Below are 17,404 nucleotides of genomic sequence, written 5' to 3' on the forward strand. Positions count from 1 at the left end.
CTGGTCACACTGGTCACACCGATCACTCCATTGACCCCAGACCTTCTGGTAGCCCCCAGCCCCACCTCAGTGGCCAAACTGGCCAAACTGGCCACAGTGGTCACTCCATTGACCCCAGACCTTCTGGTAGCCCCCAGCCCCACGTCGGTAGCCACCCCACCCCTCCGTGGCCCAGCCCAGCCCCTCCCACCCTACTGGAGGAGCGCGCCCACGGCTTGGTCACCTACCTGACCATCGGCCACCCCGTGCCCGCCCTGGTGGTCCGCGGCGTCCGCGACCGCCTGGTGCTCACCTACCCCCACCAGCAGCACCCGCTCAAGTCCACCAGGTTCTACCTGCTGGTGGTGGCCGGTCCGGAACCTTCTCAGGGGCTGCTCTTCTTCCGGCAGGACCAGGCCCACATCGACCTCTTCGTCTTCTTCTCGGTCTTCTTCTCGTGCTTCTTCCTCTTCCTGGCCGTCTGCGTGCTGCTCTGGAAGGCCAAGCAGGGCCTGGACGCGCGGCACGAGCGGCGCCGCCAGCGCCAGGAGATGTCCAAGATGGCCGCCAGGCCCTTCGCCAGGGTCACCGTCTGCTTCCAGCCCTGCGGCCACCCAGGGCCAGCGCCGGGCTACCGAGGCTGGGAGGTGGTGGGCAGGGCGGGCGGGGCGGGGCGGGAACTTCTGGGGGGCTGCCCAAGTTCTGGAGGTGGCCAGCAAGGTTCTGGAGGTGGCCACCAAAGTTCTGGAGGTGGCCACCAAAGTTCTGGAGGTGGCCACCCAGGTTCTGGAAGTGGCTACCAATCTGGAGGTGGTTACTCAATTTCTGGAGGTGGCCAGCAAAATTCTGGAGGTGGCCACCAAAATTCTGGAGGTGGCCACCAAAATTCTGGAGGTGGCTACCAAAATTCTGGAGGTGGATACCAAAATTCTGGAGGTGGCTACCAAGGTTCTGGAGGTGGCTACCAATCTGGAGGTGGCCACCCAAGTTCTGGAGGTGGATACCAAAATTCTGGAGGTGGCCACCACAATTCTGGAGGTGGCCATCAAAATTCTGGAGGTGGCTACCAAGGTTCTGGAGGTGGCCATCAAAATTCTGGAGGTGGCCAGCAAAATTCTGGAGGTGGCCACCAAGGTTCTGGAGGTGGCTACCAAAATTTTGGCCTTGGGGAGAGGAATTTGGCCCTGGGCAAGCAAAACAAAGGGTTGGGCTACCAAGATTTGGGGGGTGGGGAAAGGAATTTGGGGCTTGGCCACCAAAATAAGGCGCCGGGCTACCAAGATTTGGGCTCGGCAGAGAGGAATTTGGGGCTGGGCCACCAAAATTTGAGGTTTGGCCACCAAGAGTTGGAGCTGGGCCAGCAGAGTTTGCAAAGCGCCAAATCCGGGAGCCAAAATTCCCAGGTGGGCCACCAAAATCCCCAGGTGGGCCACCAAAATCCTCCCTCAGGTGGCCCAAATTCCCAACCCTCACCTCGGAACCCCCCAAATCCTCTCGGGGACCCCCAAACTTCACCCGCGGACCCCCAAAATCCCAAGTTTGGCCACCAAATTCCCCCTGCGGACCCCCAAAATCCCAATTTTGGCCACCAAATTCCCCCCGCGGACCCCCAAAATCCCAATTTTGGCCACCAAATTCCCCCCGCGGACCCCCAAATTTCCCAGTTTGGCCACCAAATTCCCCCTCCGGACCCCCAAAATCCCAATTTTGGCCACCAAATTCCCCCTCGGGACCCCCAAAATTCCCCCTCGGACCCCCCCAATCCCCTCCGGGACCCCCCCAATAGCCATTTTGGCCACCAAATTCCCCCCGCGGACCCCCCAAGTCGCCGCTTTGGCCACCAGAACCCCCCGAAATCCCTCGCGGCCACGCCCAAAGCGGGGGCGGGGCTTACGCGTTTGGGGGCGGGGTTTGCCCCGCGCTTGGGGGCGGGGCCAGTGACGTTGGAGCCCACGGAGGACGGCGTGGCCGCGGTCGCCACTTTGCTCCTTCAGTTGCCCGGTGGTCCCGGGGGTCCCCCCAGGGCCGCGCTGGGCTCGGCGCTGGTCGCGCTCCGATTGGGCGAGTTCGGGGCGGGGGAGGGGCGAGGGGGCGGGGCCGGGGGCGGGGCCAGCAGCAGGAAAGGCGGGGGAGGGGCGGGGCTAGAGTTGACCTCGATGGGGATTTAAAATGGGGGAGGAATTGGGATTTTTGGGGGGTTTTTCTTGAGTTTTTTTAGGGATTTTTTTTTTAATATTGGGGGAATTTATTCAGGATTTTTGCGGGATTTTTGGGGATTATTTTGGAATTTTTTAGGATTTTTTTCCGGATTTTTTGGGGATTTTTTTGAAATTTTTTCCTTAATTTTTAGGAATTTTTTCGGGATTTTTTTGGAATTTTGGGGATTTTTTGGGGATTTTTTTGGGATTTTTCGGGAATTTTTTTCGGGATTTTTTTTTTAATTTTGGGGGAATTTATTCAGGATTTTTGCGGGATTTTGGGGGATTTTTTGGGAATTTTTAGGAATTTTTCCCTAATTTTTAGGAATTTTTTCGGGATTTTTTTGAAATTTTTTCCTTAATTTTTAGCATTTTTTTCGGGATTTTGGGGGATTTTACTGGAATTTTTTGGGGGGATTTTTTTTTTAATTTTGGGGGAATTTATTCAGGATTTTTCCGGGATTTTTTGGAATTTTTGGGGATTTTTTTTCTTAATTTTTAGGGGTTTTTTCCGGATTTTTTGGATTTTTCTGGAATTTTTTTCGGGTTTTTTTTTTTTTTAATTTTGGGGTAATTGATTCAGGATTTTTCCGGGATTTTTGGGGATTTTTTTCTTAATTTTTAGGAATTTTTTCGGGATTTTTTTGGAATTTTGGGGGGATTTTTTCGTTTTTTTTTTTTTTTTAATTTTGGGGGGAATTTATTCAGGATTTTTCCGGGATTTTTGGGGATTTTTTTTCTTAATTTTTAGGATTTTTTTCTTTAATTTTTAGGATTTTTTCGGGATTTTTGAGGATTTTTTGGGATTTTTTTGGAATTTTCTTCTTAATTTTTAGGATTTTTTTCTTTAATTTTTAGGATTTTTTTCCGGATTTTTTTGGGATTTTTGGGGAATTTTTTTCTTAATTTTTAGGAATATTTTTCTGGATTTTTCCGGAATTTTTTCGGGATTTTTGAGGATTTTTTTTTCGGGATTTTTTTGAATATTTGGAAATTTTTTCTCGATTTTTTGGGATTTTTTTCCGGGATTTTGGGGGGATTTTTTTCTTGATTTTATTTCTCTTTTTTGAGGCATTTTTAGGATTTTATGGGGGGAATTTTGGGAATTATAAAAAATGGTTTTTTTGGTTTTGATTCGGATTTTTTGAGGATTTTTGGGGAATTTTTTGGGATTTTTTGGGGGGAATTTTTGGGATTTTTGGGGGAATTTTTGGGGAATTTTTTTGGGGAATTTTTGAGATTTTTGGGGGAATTTTGGGGAAAATTTTGGGGAATTTTGGGGGAATTTTTGGGGCAAATTTGGGGGATTTTTGAGAATTATTGGGGGATTTTTTGGGGATTTTTTTGGGAATTTAGGGGGGATTTTGGGGAATTTTGGGGAAAATTTTGGGGGAATTTTTTTGATTTTTGGGGGGAATTTTTTGGGGAAATTTGGGGGAATTTTTTGGGATTTTTGTGGGAATTTTGGGGAATTTTGGGGATTTTTTTTTTTTAATTTTGGGGAAATTTTGTGGGGAATTTTGGGATTTTTTGGGGAATATTTTGGGGAATATTTTGGGGAAATTTTGGGAATTTTGGGGGAATTTTTTGGGGCAATTTTGGGGATTTTTTTGGGAATTTTTGGTGGAATTTTGGGGAATTTTGGGGAAATTTCGGCGCCAAAAAACCCCCCCCCCACACCAATCACTTAATGAGCGAATTAATGAACTCTTTATTAATGAATTAATTAATTAATTGGGGGGTGGTCCCGGGTCCTTCCCCTCCCCCACCCTCAATAAACGCTGCTGCCCCTCCCCCACCCCGGCGTCACTTGGTTAATTAGGGGAGGGGTTAATTAGGGGAGGGGTTAATTATGGGAGGGGTTAATTTAGGGAAGGGGTTAATTAGGGGAGGGCTTAATTGGGGGAGGGGGTTAATTAAGGGGGGGTTAATTAGGGGAGGGCTTAATTGGGGGAGGGGGTTAATTAAGGGAGGGTTAATTGGGGAGGGGGTTAATTAGGGGAGGGTTAATTGGGGAGGGGTTAATTAGGGAGGGGTTAATTAGGGGAGGGGTTAATTAGGGGTGGGGTTAATTAGGGAGGGTTAATTGGGGAGGGTTAATTAGGGGAGGGTTAATTAGGGGAGGGTTAATTGGGGGAGGGGTTAATTAGGGGAGGGTTAATTAGGGGAGGGTTAATTGGGGGAGGGGTTAATTAGAGGAGGGGTTAATTGGGGAGGGGTTAATTAGGGGAGGGTTAATTAGGGGAGGGTTAATTGGGGAGGGGTTAATTAGGGAAGGGTTAATTAGGGGAGGGGGTTAATTAGGGGAGGGTTAATTAGGGGTGGGGGTTAATTAGGGGAGGGTTAATTAGGGGAGGGTTAATTGGGGGAGGGGTTAATTAGGGGAGGGGTTGGTTAATTAGGGGGAGGTTAATTAGGGGAGGGGTTAATTAGGGGAGGGGTTGGTTAATTAGGGGAGGGGTTGGTTAATTAGGGGAGGGGGTTAAATAGGGGAGGGTTAATTGGGGGAGAGGGTTAATTAGGGGAGGGGTTAATTAGGGGAGGGTTAATTAGGGGAGGGTTAATTAGGGGAGGGTTAATTAGGGGAGGGGGTTAATTAGGGGAGGGGTTAATTAGGGGAGGGGTTAATTAGGGGAGGGTTAATTGGGGGAGGGGTTATTTAGGGGAGGGGTTAATTAGGGGAGGGTTAATTGGGGGAGGGTTAATTGGGGAGGGGTTAATTGGGGAGGGGTTAATTAGGGGAGGGTTAATTGGGGAGGGTTAATTGGGGAGGGGTTAATTGGGGAGGGGTTAATTAGGGGAGGGTTAATTAGGGGAGGGGTTAATTAGCGAGGGGTTAATTGGGGAGGGGTTAATTAGGGGAGGGGGTTAATTAGGGAGGGTTAATTAGGGGAGGGTTAATTGGGGGAGGGGGTTAATTAGGGGAGGGGGTTAATTAGGGGAGGGTTAATTGGGGGAGGGGTTATTTAGGGGAGGGGTTAATTAGGGGAGGGTTAATTGGGGGAGGGTTAATTGGGGAGGGGTTAATTGGGGAGGGGTTAATTAGGGGAGGGTTAATTAGGGGAGGGGTTAATTAGCGGAGGGGTTAATTGGGGAGGGGTTAATTAGGGGAGGGGGTTAATTAGGGGAGGGTTAATTAGGGGAGGGTTAATTGGGGGAGGGGGTTAATTAGGGGAGGGGGTTAATTTGAGGAGGGGTTAATTAGGGGAGGGGTTAATTAGGGGAGGGGTTAATTGGGGGAGGGGTTAATTAGGGGAGGGGTTAATTAGGGGAGGGGTTAATTAGGGGAGGGGTTAATTAGGGGAGGGGTTAATTAGGGGAGGGTTAATTGGGGGAGGGGTTGGTTAATTAGGGGAGGGGGTTAATTATGGGGAGGTTAATTAGGGGAGGGGTTAATTAGGGGAGGGGTTAATTAGGGGAGGGGGTTAATTAGGGGAGGGTTAGAGGAGGGTTAATTAGAGCCATTAATTAGGGGAGGGGCCTTAACTAGAGCCATTAATTAGGGGAGGGGGGTTAATTAGAGCCATTAATTATGGGAGGAGGGTTAATTAGAGCCATTAATTATGGGAGGAGGGTTAATTAGAGCCATTAATTAGGGGAGGGGGCTTAATTAAAGCCATTAATTATGGGAGGAGGGTTAATTAGAGCCATTAATTAGGGGAGGGGGCTTAATTAGAGCCATTAATAGGAAGGGGGAGGGGCTTAACTTGGGCGTGTTAATTACGGGAGAAGCCTTAATTAGAGGAGGGGGGGGTTAATGAAATATGCTAATTAGGGGGGCGGGGCCTCACGAGCCGACCCCGCTGGGGCGGCGGGGGGGTGGAGGGGAAGGGGGAGGGGGGGGGGGAGGGGGCGCCCCAAATTTGGGGGTCTGGGGGTCCCAAAATCCCCCAAATTTTGGGGTCGGGACCCCCCAAAATCCCCCAAATTTTGGGGTCCGGGGGTCTCCAAATTTTGGGGTCGGGACCCCCCAAAATCCCCCAAATTTGGGGGTCGGGACCCCCCAAAATCCCCCAAATTTGGGGTTTGGGACCCCCTAAAATCCCCCAAATTCGGGGGTTCTGGGGGGTCCCAAAATCCCCCAAATTTTGGGGTCCGGGGGTCTCCAAATTTGGGCTCTGGGACCCCCCAAAATCTCCCAAATTTGGGCTCTGGGACCCCCCAAAATCCCCTAAATTTTGGGGTCCGGGGGTCTCCAAATTTTGGGGTCGGGACCCCCCCAAAATCCCCCCAAATTTGGGGGTCGGGACCCCCCAAAATCCCCCAAATTTGGGGTTTGAGACCCCCCAAAATCCCCCAAATTTGGGGTTTGGGACCCCCCAAAATCCCCCAAATTCGGGGGTCTGGGGGTCCCAAAATCCCCCAAATTTTGGGGTCCGGGGGTCTCCAAATTTGGGCTCTGGGACCCCCCAAAATCCCCGAAATTCGGGGGTCGGGACCCCCCAAAATCCCCCAAATTCGAGGTTTGGGACCCCCCCAAATTCCCCCAAATTTTGGCCTCCGGGGGTCCCCAAATTTTCCATTTTCGGGACCCCAGACCCCAAATTGGAGCCCCCAGACCCCAAATTTTCCATTTTCGGGACCCCAGACCCCAAATTTTCCTTCCTGGACCCCCCCAAAACTCCCGGGACCCCCAAATTTTCCCTCTTGGAGCCCCCAGACCCCAAATTTTCCCTCCTGGACCCCCCGAACCCCCCCAAACTTTCCCTCCTGGAGACCCCAGCCCCAAAATTGGCCGAACTTTCCCTCCTGGACCCCCCCAAATTCACCAAACTTTCCCTCCTGAAGCCCCCAGCCCCAAAATTGGCCAAACTTTCCCTCCTGGAGACCCCCGGGACCCCCAAATTGGAGCCCCCAGCCCCAAAATTGGCCAAACTTTCTCTCCTGGAGACCCCAGCCCCAAAATTCGCCCCCCCAAACCCCAAACTTTCCCTCCTGGACCCCCCAAACCCCCCCAAACTTTCTCTCCTGGAGACCCCAGCCCCAAAATTGGCCAAACTTTCTCTCCTGGAGACCCCAGCCCCAAAATTCACCAAACTTTCCCTCCTGGAGACCCTCAAATTGGAGCCCCCAGCCCCAAAAATTCACCAAACTTTCCCTCCTGGACCCCCCAAAATTCACCAAACTTTCCCTCCTGGAGCCCCCCAGCCCCAAAATTCACCAAACTCTCCCTCCTGGAGACCCCGGGGACCCCCAAACTGGAGCCCCCAGCCCCAAAATTCCCCAAACTCTCCCTCCTGGACCCTCCCAAAACTCCCAAATTTCCCCCTGAGAACGCCAAACTTTCCCTCCTGGACCCCCCAAACCCCCCCAAACTTTCTCTCCTGGAGCCCCCAAACCCCCCCAGACTCAACCTGGGTGCGATTTGGGGAGGGGGCTCGAGGATTTCCCGGAGGATTTTGGAGCAGAGCCCCCCGGCCCGCCGGCACTCGGGGCTGAGCGGGGCCAGGCTCAGGAAGCCGTGCGGGACCCCCGGGACCACCCGCAGGGTCACGGCCCGGCCCAGGGCTCGCAACCGCCGCGCCAGGGCCACCGAATCGTCCAGCATCGGGTCCAGGGCGCAGGCCTGCCGAAAAAAACCGCGGGTTTTGGGGGGAATTTGGGGGATTTTGGGCAATTTTGGGCGATTTTTGGGGGGTTTTGGGGTGATTTTAGGGCTGGTTTAGGGGGGGGTTTTGGATGATTTCTGGGCTGGTTTTGGGGGGTTTTAGGGGGATTTTGGGGCAGGTTTGGGATCGGTGGAGTCGATTTCGGGGTGAATTTGGGCGATTTTGGTCAATTTTGGGCGATTTTGGGGGGGTTTTGGGGGTGATTTTGGGGCTGGTTTAGGGGGGGTTTTGGACGATTTTAGGGCGGTTTTGGGGGGTTTTAGGGGGATTTTGGGGCAGTTTTGGGATCGGTGGAGTCGATTTTGGGGTGAATTTGGGCGATTTTGGGCAATTTTGGGCGGTTTTGGGGGCTGTTCTAGGCGCGGTTTTAGGATGGATTTGGACGATTTCAGGCGGTTTTGGGGGGATTTTGGGCGATTTTAGGGCGGTTTTTGGGGGTTTTAGGGAGATTTTGGGGCAGTTTTGGAATAGCTCGAGTCGATTTTGGGGTGAATTTGGGCGATTTTGGGCAATTTTGGGCGGTTTTGGGGCGATTTTGGGGCTGTTCTAGACGTGGTTTTAGGGCGGTTTTGGACGATTTCAGGCGATTTTGGACAATTTCTGGGCGGTTTTTGGGGGTTTTAGGGAGATTTTGGGGCAGTTTTGGGATCGGTGGAGTCGATTTTGGGTTGAATTTGGGCGATTTTGGGTTGAATTCTGGAGATTTTGGTCAATTTTGGGCGATTTTGGGGCCGTTCTAGGAGGGGGTTTAGGGCGGTTTTGGACGATTTCAGGCGATTTTGGGGGAGATTTTGGGCGATTTTAGGGCGGTTTTGGGGGTTTTAGGGGGATTTTGGGGCAGTTTTGGAATAGCTCGAGTCGATTTTGGGTTGAATTTGGGGGATTTTGGTCAATTTTGGTCAATTTTGGGCGATTTTGGGGCTGTTCTAGGCGCGGGTTTAGGGCGGTTTTGGACGATTTCAGGCGGTTTTTGGGGGGATTTTGGACGATTTTAGGGCGGTTTGGGGGGTTTTAGGGGGATTTTGGGGCAGTTTTGGTGTCGGTGGAGTCGATTTGGGGGTGAATTTGGGCGATTTTTGTCAATTTTGGGCGATTTTTGGGGGGTTTTGGGGTGATTTTGGGGCTGGTTTAGGGGGGGTTTTGGACGATTTTAGGGCGGTTTTGGGGGTTTTAGGGGGATTTTGGGGCTGTTTTGGGATCGGTGGAGTCGATTTTGGGGTGAATTTGGGGGGTTTTGGGCAATTTTGGGCGATTTTGGGTGGTTTTAAGGTGTTTTTTTAAGGGAGTTTTGCGGCTGCTTTAGCGGCTCTCGGGGATTTTGGGGCTGTTTTGGGGGGGTTTTGGACGATTTTAGGGCGGTTTTGGGGTTTTAGGGGGATTTTGGGGCAGTTTTGGTGTCGGTGGAGTCGATTTTGGGGTGAATTTGGGCGATTTTGGGTTGAATTCTGGAGATTTTGGTCAATTTTGGGCGATTTTGGGGCCGTTCTTCGAGGGGGTTTAGGGCGCTTTTGGACGATTTCAGGCGGTTTTTGGGGGGATTTTGGACAATTTTAGGGCGGTTTTGGGGGTTTTAGGGAGATTTTAGGGCAGTTTTGGGATCGGTGGAGTCGATTTTGGGGTGAATTTGGGGGATTTTGGGCAATTTTGGGCGGTTTTGGGGCTTTTCTAGGAGAGGGTTCAGGGCAGTTTTGGACGATTTCAGGCGATTTTGGGGAGATTTTGGACGATTTTAGGGCGGTTTTGGGGGTTTTAGGGGGGTTTTAGGGCAGTTTTGGGATCGCTGGAGTCGATTTTGGGGTGAATTCGGGCGATTTTGGGCAATTTTGGGCAATTTTTGGGGGGTTTTGGGGTGGTTTTAGGGCTGGTTTAGGGGAGTTTTGGACGATTTTAGGGCGGTTTTGGGGGTTTTAGGGGGATTTTGGGGCAGTTTTGGGATCGATGGAGTCGATTTTGGGGTGAATTTGGGCGATTTTGGTCAATTTTGGGCAATTTTGGGCGATTTTGGGGCTGTTCTAGGCGCGGTTTTAGGGCAGTTTTGGACGATTTCAGGCGATTTTGGGGAGATTTTGGACGATTTTAGGGCGGTTTTGGGGGTTTTAGGGGGGTTTTAGGGCAGTTTTGGGATCGCTGGAGTCGATTTTGGGGTGAATTCGGGCGATTTTGGGCAATTTTGGGCGATTTTTGGGGGGTTTTGGGGCGGTTTTAGGGCTGGTTTAGGGGGGGTTTTGGACGATTTTAGGGCGGTTTTGGGGGTTTTAGGGGGATTTTGGGGCAGTTTTGGTGTCGGTGGAGTCGATTTTGGGGTGAATTTGGGGGATTTTGGGCAATTTTGGGCGATTTTTGGGGGGTTTTGGGGTGATTTTAGGGCTGTTTTAGGGGGGATTTTGGACGATTTCAAGGCGGTTTTGGGGGTTTTAGGGGGATTTTGGGGGCAGTTTTGGGATCGGTGGAGTCGATTTTGGGGTGAATTTGGGCGATTTTGGTCAATTTTGGGCAATTTTGGACGATGTTGGGGCTGTTCTAGGCGCGGTTTTAGGATGGTTTTGGACGATTTTAGGCGGTTTTGGGGGGATTTTGGGAGATTTTAGGGCGGTTTTGGGGGGTTTTAGGGGGATTTTGGGGCAGTTTTGGGATCGGTGGAGTCGATTTTGGGGTGAATTTGGGCGATTTTGGTCAATTTTGGGCGATTTTGGGGCCGTTCTAGGAGGGGGTTTAGGGCGGTTTTGGACGATTTCAGGCGGTTTTGGGGGAGATTTTGGGGCGATTTTAGGGCGGTTTTGGGGGTTTTAGGGGGATTTTGGGGCAGTTTTGGGATCGGTGGAGTCGATTTTGGGGTGATTTTGGGGGATTTGGTCAATTTTGGGCGATTTTTGGGGGGATTTGGGGCTGGTTTAGGGGGGGTTTTGGTCGATTTTAGGGCGGTTTTGGGGGAGATTTTGGGCGATTTTAGGGCGGTTTTGGGGGTTTTAGGGGGATTTTGGGGCAGTTTTGGTGTTGGTGGAGTCGATTTTGGGGTGAATTTGGGGGGGTTTTGGGCAATTTTGGGCGATTTTGGGCGGTTTTAAGGTGTTTTTAAGGGAGTTTGCGGCTGTTTTAGCGGCTCTCGGGGGGATTTTGCGGCTGTTTTGGGGGGATTTTGGGCGATTTTAGGGCGGTTTTGGGGGTTTTAGGGGGGTTTTGGGGCAGTTTTGGTGTCGGTGGAGTCGATTTTGGGGTGAATTTGGGCGATTTTGGGTTGAATTCTGGAGATTTTGGTCAATTTTGGGCGATTTTGGGGCCGTTCTAGGAGGGGGTTTAGGACGGTTTTGGACGATTTTAGGCAGTTTTGGGGGGATTTTGGACGATTTCTGGCGGTTTTGGGGGTTTTAGGGAGATTTTAGGGCAGTTTTGGGATCGGTGGAGTCGATTTTGGGGTGAATTTGGGCGATTTTGGGCAATTTTGGGCGATTTTTGTGGGGGTTTTGGGGTGATTTTGGGGCTGGTTTAGGAGGGGTTTTGGTCGAATTTAGGGCGGTTTGGGGGGTTTTAGGGGGATTTTGGGGCAGTTTTGGTGTCGATGGAGTCGATTTTGGGGTGAATTTGGGGGATTTTGGGCAATTTTGGGCAATTTTGGGGCAATTTTGGGGCTGTTCTAGACGCGGTTTTAGGGCGGTTTTGGACGATTTCAGGCGGTTTTTGGGGGGATTTTGGACAATTTTAGGGCGGTTTTTGGGGTTTTAGGGAGATTTTAGGGCAGTTTTGGGATCGGTGGAGTCGATTTTGGGGTGATTTGGTGGATTTTGGGCAATTTTGGGCCATTTTAGGCGATTTTGGGGCTGTTCTAGGCGCGGTTTTAGGGCAGTTTTGGACGATTTTAGGCAGTTTTGGGGGGATTTTGGGAGATTTTAGGGCGGTTTTGGGGGTTTAAGGGAGATTTTGGGGCAGTTTTGGTGTCGGTGGAGTCAATTTTGGGGTGAATTTGGGGGATTTTGGGCAATTTTGGGCGATTTTGGGGGGTTTTGGGGCGATTTTAGGGCTGGTTTGGGGGGGGTTTGGACGATTTTAGGGGGATTTTTGGGGGTTTTAGGGGGATTTTGGGCAGTTTTGGAATAGCTCGAGTCCATTTTGGGGGCGATTTTGGGCGATTTTGGGTTGAATTCTGGAGATTTTGGTCAATTTTGGGCGATTTTGGGGCCCGTTCTAGGAGGGGGTTTAGGGCGGTTTTGGACGATTTCAGGCGATTTTGGGGAGATTTTGGACGATTTTAGGGCGGTTGTTGGGGGTTTTAGGGGGATTTTGGGGCAGTTTTGGTGTCGGTGGAGTCGATTTTGTGGTGAATTTGGGGGATTTTGGGCAATTTTGGGCGATTTTGGGGGGTTTTGGGGCTGTTTTGGGGGGATTTTGGACGATTTCTGGGCGGTTTTGGGGGTTTTAGGGAGATTTTAGGCTGGTTTAGGGGGGATTTTTGGGCAAGAACAGATTTTAGGGCGGTTTTGGGGGTTTTAGGGGGATTTTGGGGCTGTTTTGGTGTCGGTGAGTCGATTTTGGGGTGAATTTGGGCGATTTTGGGCAATTTTGGGCAATTTGGGGCGATTTTGGGGCTGCTCTAGGCGTGGTTTTAAGGCAGTTTTGGACGATTTCAGGCGATTTTGGGGGGATTTTGGGCGATTTTAGGGCGGTTTTGGGGGTTTTAGGGGGATTTTAGGGCAGTTTTGGGATCGGTGGAGTCGATTTTGGGGTGATTTTGGGGGATTTTGGGCAATTTTGGGCGGTTTTGGGGCGATTTTGGGGCTTTTCTAGGAGGGGGTTTAGGGCGGTTTTGGACGATTTCAGGCAGTTTTTGGGGGATTTTGGGAGATTTTAGGGCGGTTTTGGGGGTTTTAGGGGGATTTTGGGGCAGTTTTGGGATCGGTGGAGTCGATTTTGGGGTGATTTTGGGGGATTTTGGTCAATTTTGGGCGATTTTTGGGGGGATTTGGGGCTGGTTTAGGGGGGGTTTTGGTCGATTTTAGGGCGGTTTTGGGGGAGATTTTGGGCGATTTTAGGGCGGTTTTGGGGGTTTTAGGGGGATTTTGGGGCAGTTTTGGTGTTGGTGGAGTCGATTTTGGGGTGAATTTGGGGGGTTTTGGGCAATTTTGGGCGATTTTGGGCGGTTTTAAGGTGTTTTTAAGGGAGTTTGCGGCTGTTTTAGCGGCTCTCGGGGGGATTTTGCGGCTGTTTTGGGGGGATTTTGGGCGATTTTAGGGCGGTTTTGGGGGTTTTAGGGGGGTTTTGGGGCAGTTTTGGTGTCGGTGGAGTCGATTTTGGGGTGAATTTGGGCGATTTTGGGTTGAATTCTGGAGATTTTGGTCAATTTTGGGCGATTTTGGGGCCGTTCTAGGAGGGGGTTTAGGACGGTTTTGGACGATTTTAGGCAGTTTTGGGGGGATTTTGGACGATTTCTGGGCGGTTTTGGGGGTTTTAGGGAGATTTTAGGGCAGTTTTGGGATCGGTGGAGTCGATTTTGGGGTGAATTTGGGCGATTTTGGGCAATTTGGGCGATTTTTGTGGGGGTTTTGGGGTGATTTTGGGGCTGGTTTAGGAGGGGTTTTGGTCGAATTTAGGGCGGTTTGGGGGGTTTTAGGGGGATTTTGGGGCAGTTTTGGTGTCGATGGAGTCGATTTTGGGGTGAATTTGGGGGATTTTGGGCAATTTTGGGCAATTTTGGGCAATTTTGGGGCTGTTCTAGACGCGGTTTTAGGGCGGTTTTGGACGATTTCAGGCGGTTTTTGGGGGGATTTTGGACAATTTTAGGGCGGTTTTGGGGTTTTAGGGAGATTTTAGGGCAGTTTTTGGGATCGGTGGAGTCGATTTTGGGGTGATTTTGGTGGATTTTGGGCAATTTTGGGCCATTTTAGGCGATTTTGGGGCTGTTCTAGGCGCGGTTTTAGGGCAGTTTTGGACGATTTTAGGCAGTTTTGGGGGATTTTGGGAGATTTTAGGGCGGTTTTGGGGGTTTAAGGGAGATTTTGGGGCAGTTTTGGTGTCGGTGGAGTCAATTTTGGGGTGAATTTGGGGGATTTTGGGCAATTTTGGGCGATTTTTGGGGGGTTTTGGGGCGATTTTAGGGCTGGTTTGGGGGGGGTTTGGACGATTTTAGGGGGATTTTTGGGGGTTTTAGGGGGATTTTGGGGCAGTTTTGGAATAGCTCGAGTCCATTTTGGGGCGATTTTGGGCGATTTTGGGTTGAATTCTGGAGATTTTGGTCAATTTTGGGCGATTTTGGGGCCGTTCTAGGAGGGGGTTTAGGGCGGTTTTGGACGATTTCAGGCGATTTTGGGGAGATTTTGGACGATTTTAGGGCGGTTTTTGGGGTTTTAGGGGGATTTTGGGGCAGTTTTGGTGTCGGTGGTGGAGTCGATTTTGTGGTGAATTTGGGGGATTTTGGGCAATTTTGGGCGATTTTGGGGGGTTTTGGGGCTGTTTTGGGGGGATTTTGGACGATTTCTGGGCGGTTTTGGGGGTTTTAGGGAGATTTTAGGGCTGGTTTAGGGGGGATTTTGGACGATTTTAGGGCGGTTTTGGGGGTTTTAGGGGGATTTTGGGGCTGTTTTTGGTGTCGGTGGAGTCGATTTTGGGGTGAATTTGGGCGATTTTGGGCAATTTTGGGCAATTTGGGGCGATTTTGGGGCTGCTCTAGGCGTGGTTTTAAGGCAGTTTTGGACGATTTCAGGCGATTTTGGGGGGATTTTGGGCGATTTTAGGCGGTTTTGGGGGTTTTAGGGGGATTTTAGGGCAGTTTTGGGATCGGTGGAGTCGATTTTGGGGTGATTTTGGGGGATTTTGGGCAATTTTGGGCGGTTTTGGGGCGATTTTGGGGCTTTTCTAGGAGGGGGTTTAGGGCGGTTTTGGACGATTTCAGGCAGTTTTTGGGGGGATTTTGGGAGATTTTAGGGCGGTTTTGGGGGTTTTAGGGGGATTTGGGGCAGTTTTGGGATCGGTGGAGTCGATTTTGGGTTGAATTTGGGGGATTTTGGTCAACTTTGGGCGGTTTTGGGGCGATTTTGGGGCTAGCTCTAGGCGTGGCTTTAAGGCAGTTTTGGACGATTTCAGGCGATTTTGGGGAGATTTTGGACGACTTTAGGGCGGTTTTGGGGGGTTTTAGTGGGATTTTGGGGCAGTTTTGGTGTCGGTGGAGTCGATTTTGGGGTGAATTTGGGGAATTTTGGTCAATTTTGGGCGATTTTTGGGGGGATTTGGGGTGATTTTGGGGCTGGTTTAGGGGGGTTTTGGACGATTTAGGGCGGTTTTGGGGGGTTTTAGGGGGATTTTGGGGCAGTTTTGGGATCGGTAGAGTCGATTTTGGGGTGAATTTGGGGGATTTTGGGCAATTTTGGGCAATTTTGGGTGATTTTGGGGCTGTTCTAGGCGCGGTTTTAGGGCAGTTTTGGACGATTTCAGGCAGTTTTTGGGGGGATTTTGGACAATTTCTGGGCGGTTTTGGGGTTTTAGGGAGATTTTAGGGCAGTTTTGGAATAGCTCGAGTCGATTTTGGGTTGAATTTGGGGGATTTTGGTCAATTTTGGGCAATTTTGGGCGATTTTGGGGCCGTTCTAGGAGGGGGTTTAGGGCAGTTTTGGACGATTTTAGGAGGTTTTGGGGAGATTTTGGACGATTTTAGGGCGGTTTTGGGGGTTTAGGGGGATTTTGGGGGCAGTTTTGGGATCGGTGGAGTCGATTTTGGGGTGAATTTGGGGATTTTGGTCAATTTTGGGGCGATTTTTGGGGCGATTTTGGGGCTAGCTCTAGGCGTGGCTTTAAGGCAGTTTTGGACGATTTCAGGCGATTTTGGGGAGATTTTGGACGACTTTAGGGCGGTTTTGGGGGGTTTTAGTGGGATTTTGGGGCAGTTTTGGGATCGGTGGAGTCGATTTTGGGTTGAATTTGGGGGATTTTGGTCAACTTTGGGCGGTTTTGGGGCGATTTTGGGGCTAGCTCTAGGCGTGGCTTAAGGCAGTTTTGGACGATTTCAGGCGATTTTGGGGAGATTTTGGACGACTTTAGGGCGGTTTTTGGGGGGTTTTAGTGGATTTTGGGGCAGTTTTGGTGTCGGTGGAGTCGATTTTGGGGTGAATTTGGGGAATTTTGGTCAATTTTGGGCGATTTTTGGGGGATTTGGGGTGATTTTGGGGCTGGTTTAGGGGGGTTTTGGACGATTTTAGGGCGGTTTTGGGGGGTTTTAGGGGGATTTTGGGGCAGTTTTGGGATCGGTAGAGTCGATTTTGGGGTGAATTTGGGGGATTTTGGGCAATTTTGGGCAATTTTGGGTGATTTTGGGGCTGTTCTAGGCGCGGTTTTAGGGCAGTTTTGGACGATTTCAGGCAGTTTTTGGGGGGATTTTGGACAATTTCTGGGCGGTTTTGGGGTTTTAGGGAGATTTTAGGGCAGTTTTGGAATAGCTCGAGTCGATTTTGGGTTGAATTTGGGGGATTTTGGTCAATTTTTGGGCAATTTTGGGCGATTTTGGGGCCGTTCTAGGAGGGGGTTTAGGGCAGTTTTGGACGATTTTAGGAGGTTTTGGGGAGATTTTGGACGATTTTAGGGCGGTTTTGGGGGTTTTAGGGGGATTTTGGGGCAGTTTTGGGATCGGTGGAGTCGATTTTGGGGTGAATTTGGGGGATTTTGGTCAATTTTGGGCGATTTTTGGGGGGGTTTGGGGGTGATTTTAGGGCTGGTTTAGGGGGCGTTTTGGACGATTTTAGGGCGGTTTTGGGGGTTTTAGGGAGATTTTGGGCAGTTTTGGGATCGGTGGAGTCGATTTTGGGGTGAATTTGGGGGATTTTGGGCAATTTTGGGCAATTTTGGGCGATTTTGGGGCTTTTCTAGAGAGGGTTTAGGGCAGTTTTGGACGATTTCAGGCGGTTTTGGGGGGATTTTGGGCGATTTTAGGGCGGTTTTGGGGCTTTAGGGAGATTTTGGGGCAGTTTTGGTGTCGATGGAGTCGATTTTGGGGTGAATTTGGGCGATTTTGGGCAATTTTGGGCAATTTTGGGCGATTTTGGGGCTGTTCTAGGCGCGGTTTTAGGGCAGTTTTGGACGATTTCAGGCGATTTTGGGGAGATTTTGGGCAATTTCAGGGCGGTTTTGGGGGTTTAAGGGAGATTTTGGGGCAGTTTTGGTGTCGGTGGAGTCGATTTTGGGGTGATTTTGGTGGATTTTGGTCAATTTTGGGCGGTTTTGGGGCGATTTTGGGGCTTTTCTAGGAGGGGGTTTAGGGCGGTTTTGGACGATTTTCGGCAGTTTTGGGGAGATTTTGGGAGATTTTAGGGCGCTTTGGGGGGTTTTAGGGAGATTTTAGGGCAGTTTTGGTGTCGGTGGAGTCGATTTTGGGGGGAATTTGGGCGATTTTTGTCAATTTTGGGGGGTTTTGGGGCTGTTCTAGGCGCGGTTTTAGGATGGTTTTGGACGATTTCAGGCGGTTTTTGGGGGGATTTTGGACGATTTCAGGGCGGTTTTGGGGGTTTTAGGGAGATTTTGGGGGCAGTTTTGGGATCGGTGGAGTCGATTTTGGGGTGAATTTGGGCGATTTTGGGCAATTTTGGGCGTTTTTGGGGCGATTTTGGGGCTGTTCTAGGAGGGGGTTTAGGGCGGTTTTGGACG

General features: G+C 50.5%; 1 protein-coding gene across 1 annotated transcript in view; it reads left to right on the plus strand.

Moving 5' to 3' along the window:
- The window catches only part of MEGF8 (multiple EGF like domains 8), a gene marked incomplete at its 3' end in the record, with an annotated part of 47,964 nt that extends 45,924 nt beyond the window's left edge, over positions 1–2,040 (plus strand). The window contains exons 13-15 of the mRNA XM_059872854.1: positions 53–629; positions 700–1,122; positions 1,824–2,040. Of these exons, the coding sequence (XP_059728837.1) occupies positions 53–629; positions 700–1,122; positions 1,824–2,040 (1,217 nt within the window). The remainder of the gene's footprint in view (positions 1–52; positions 630–699; positions 1,123–1,823) is intronic.
- Positions 2,041–17,404: the final 15,364 nt, after the last annotated feature.

This window comes from Haemorhous mexicanus, chromosome 39 (assembly GCF_027477595.1).
Source record: "Haemorhous mexicanus isolate bHaeMex1 chromosome 39, bHaeMex1.pri, whole genome shotgun sequence".
Classification (NCBI taxonomy): Eukaryota; Metazoa; Chordata; class Aves; order Passeriformes; family Fringillidae; genus Haemorhous; species Haemorhous mexicanus.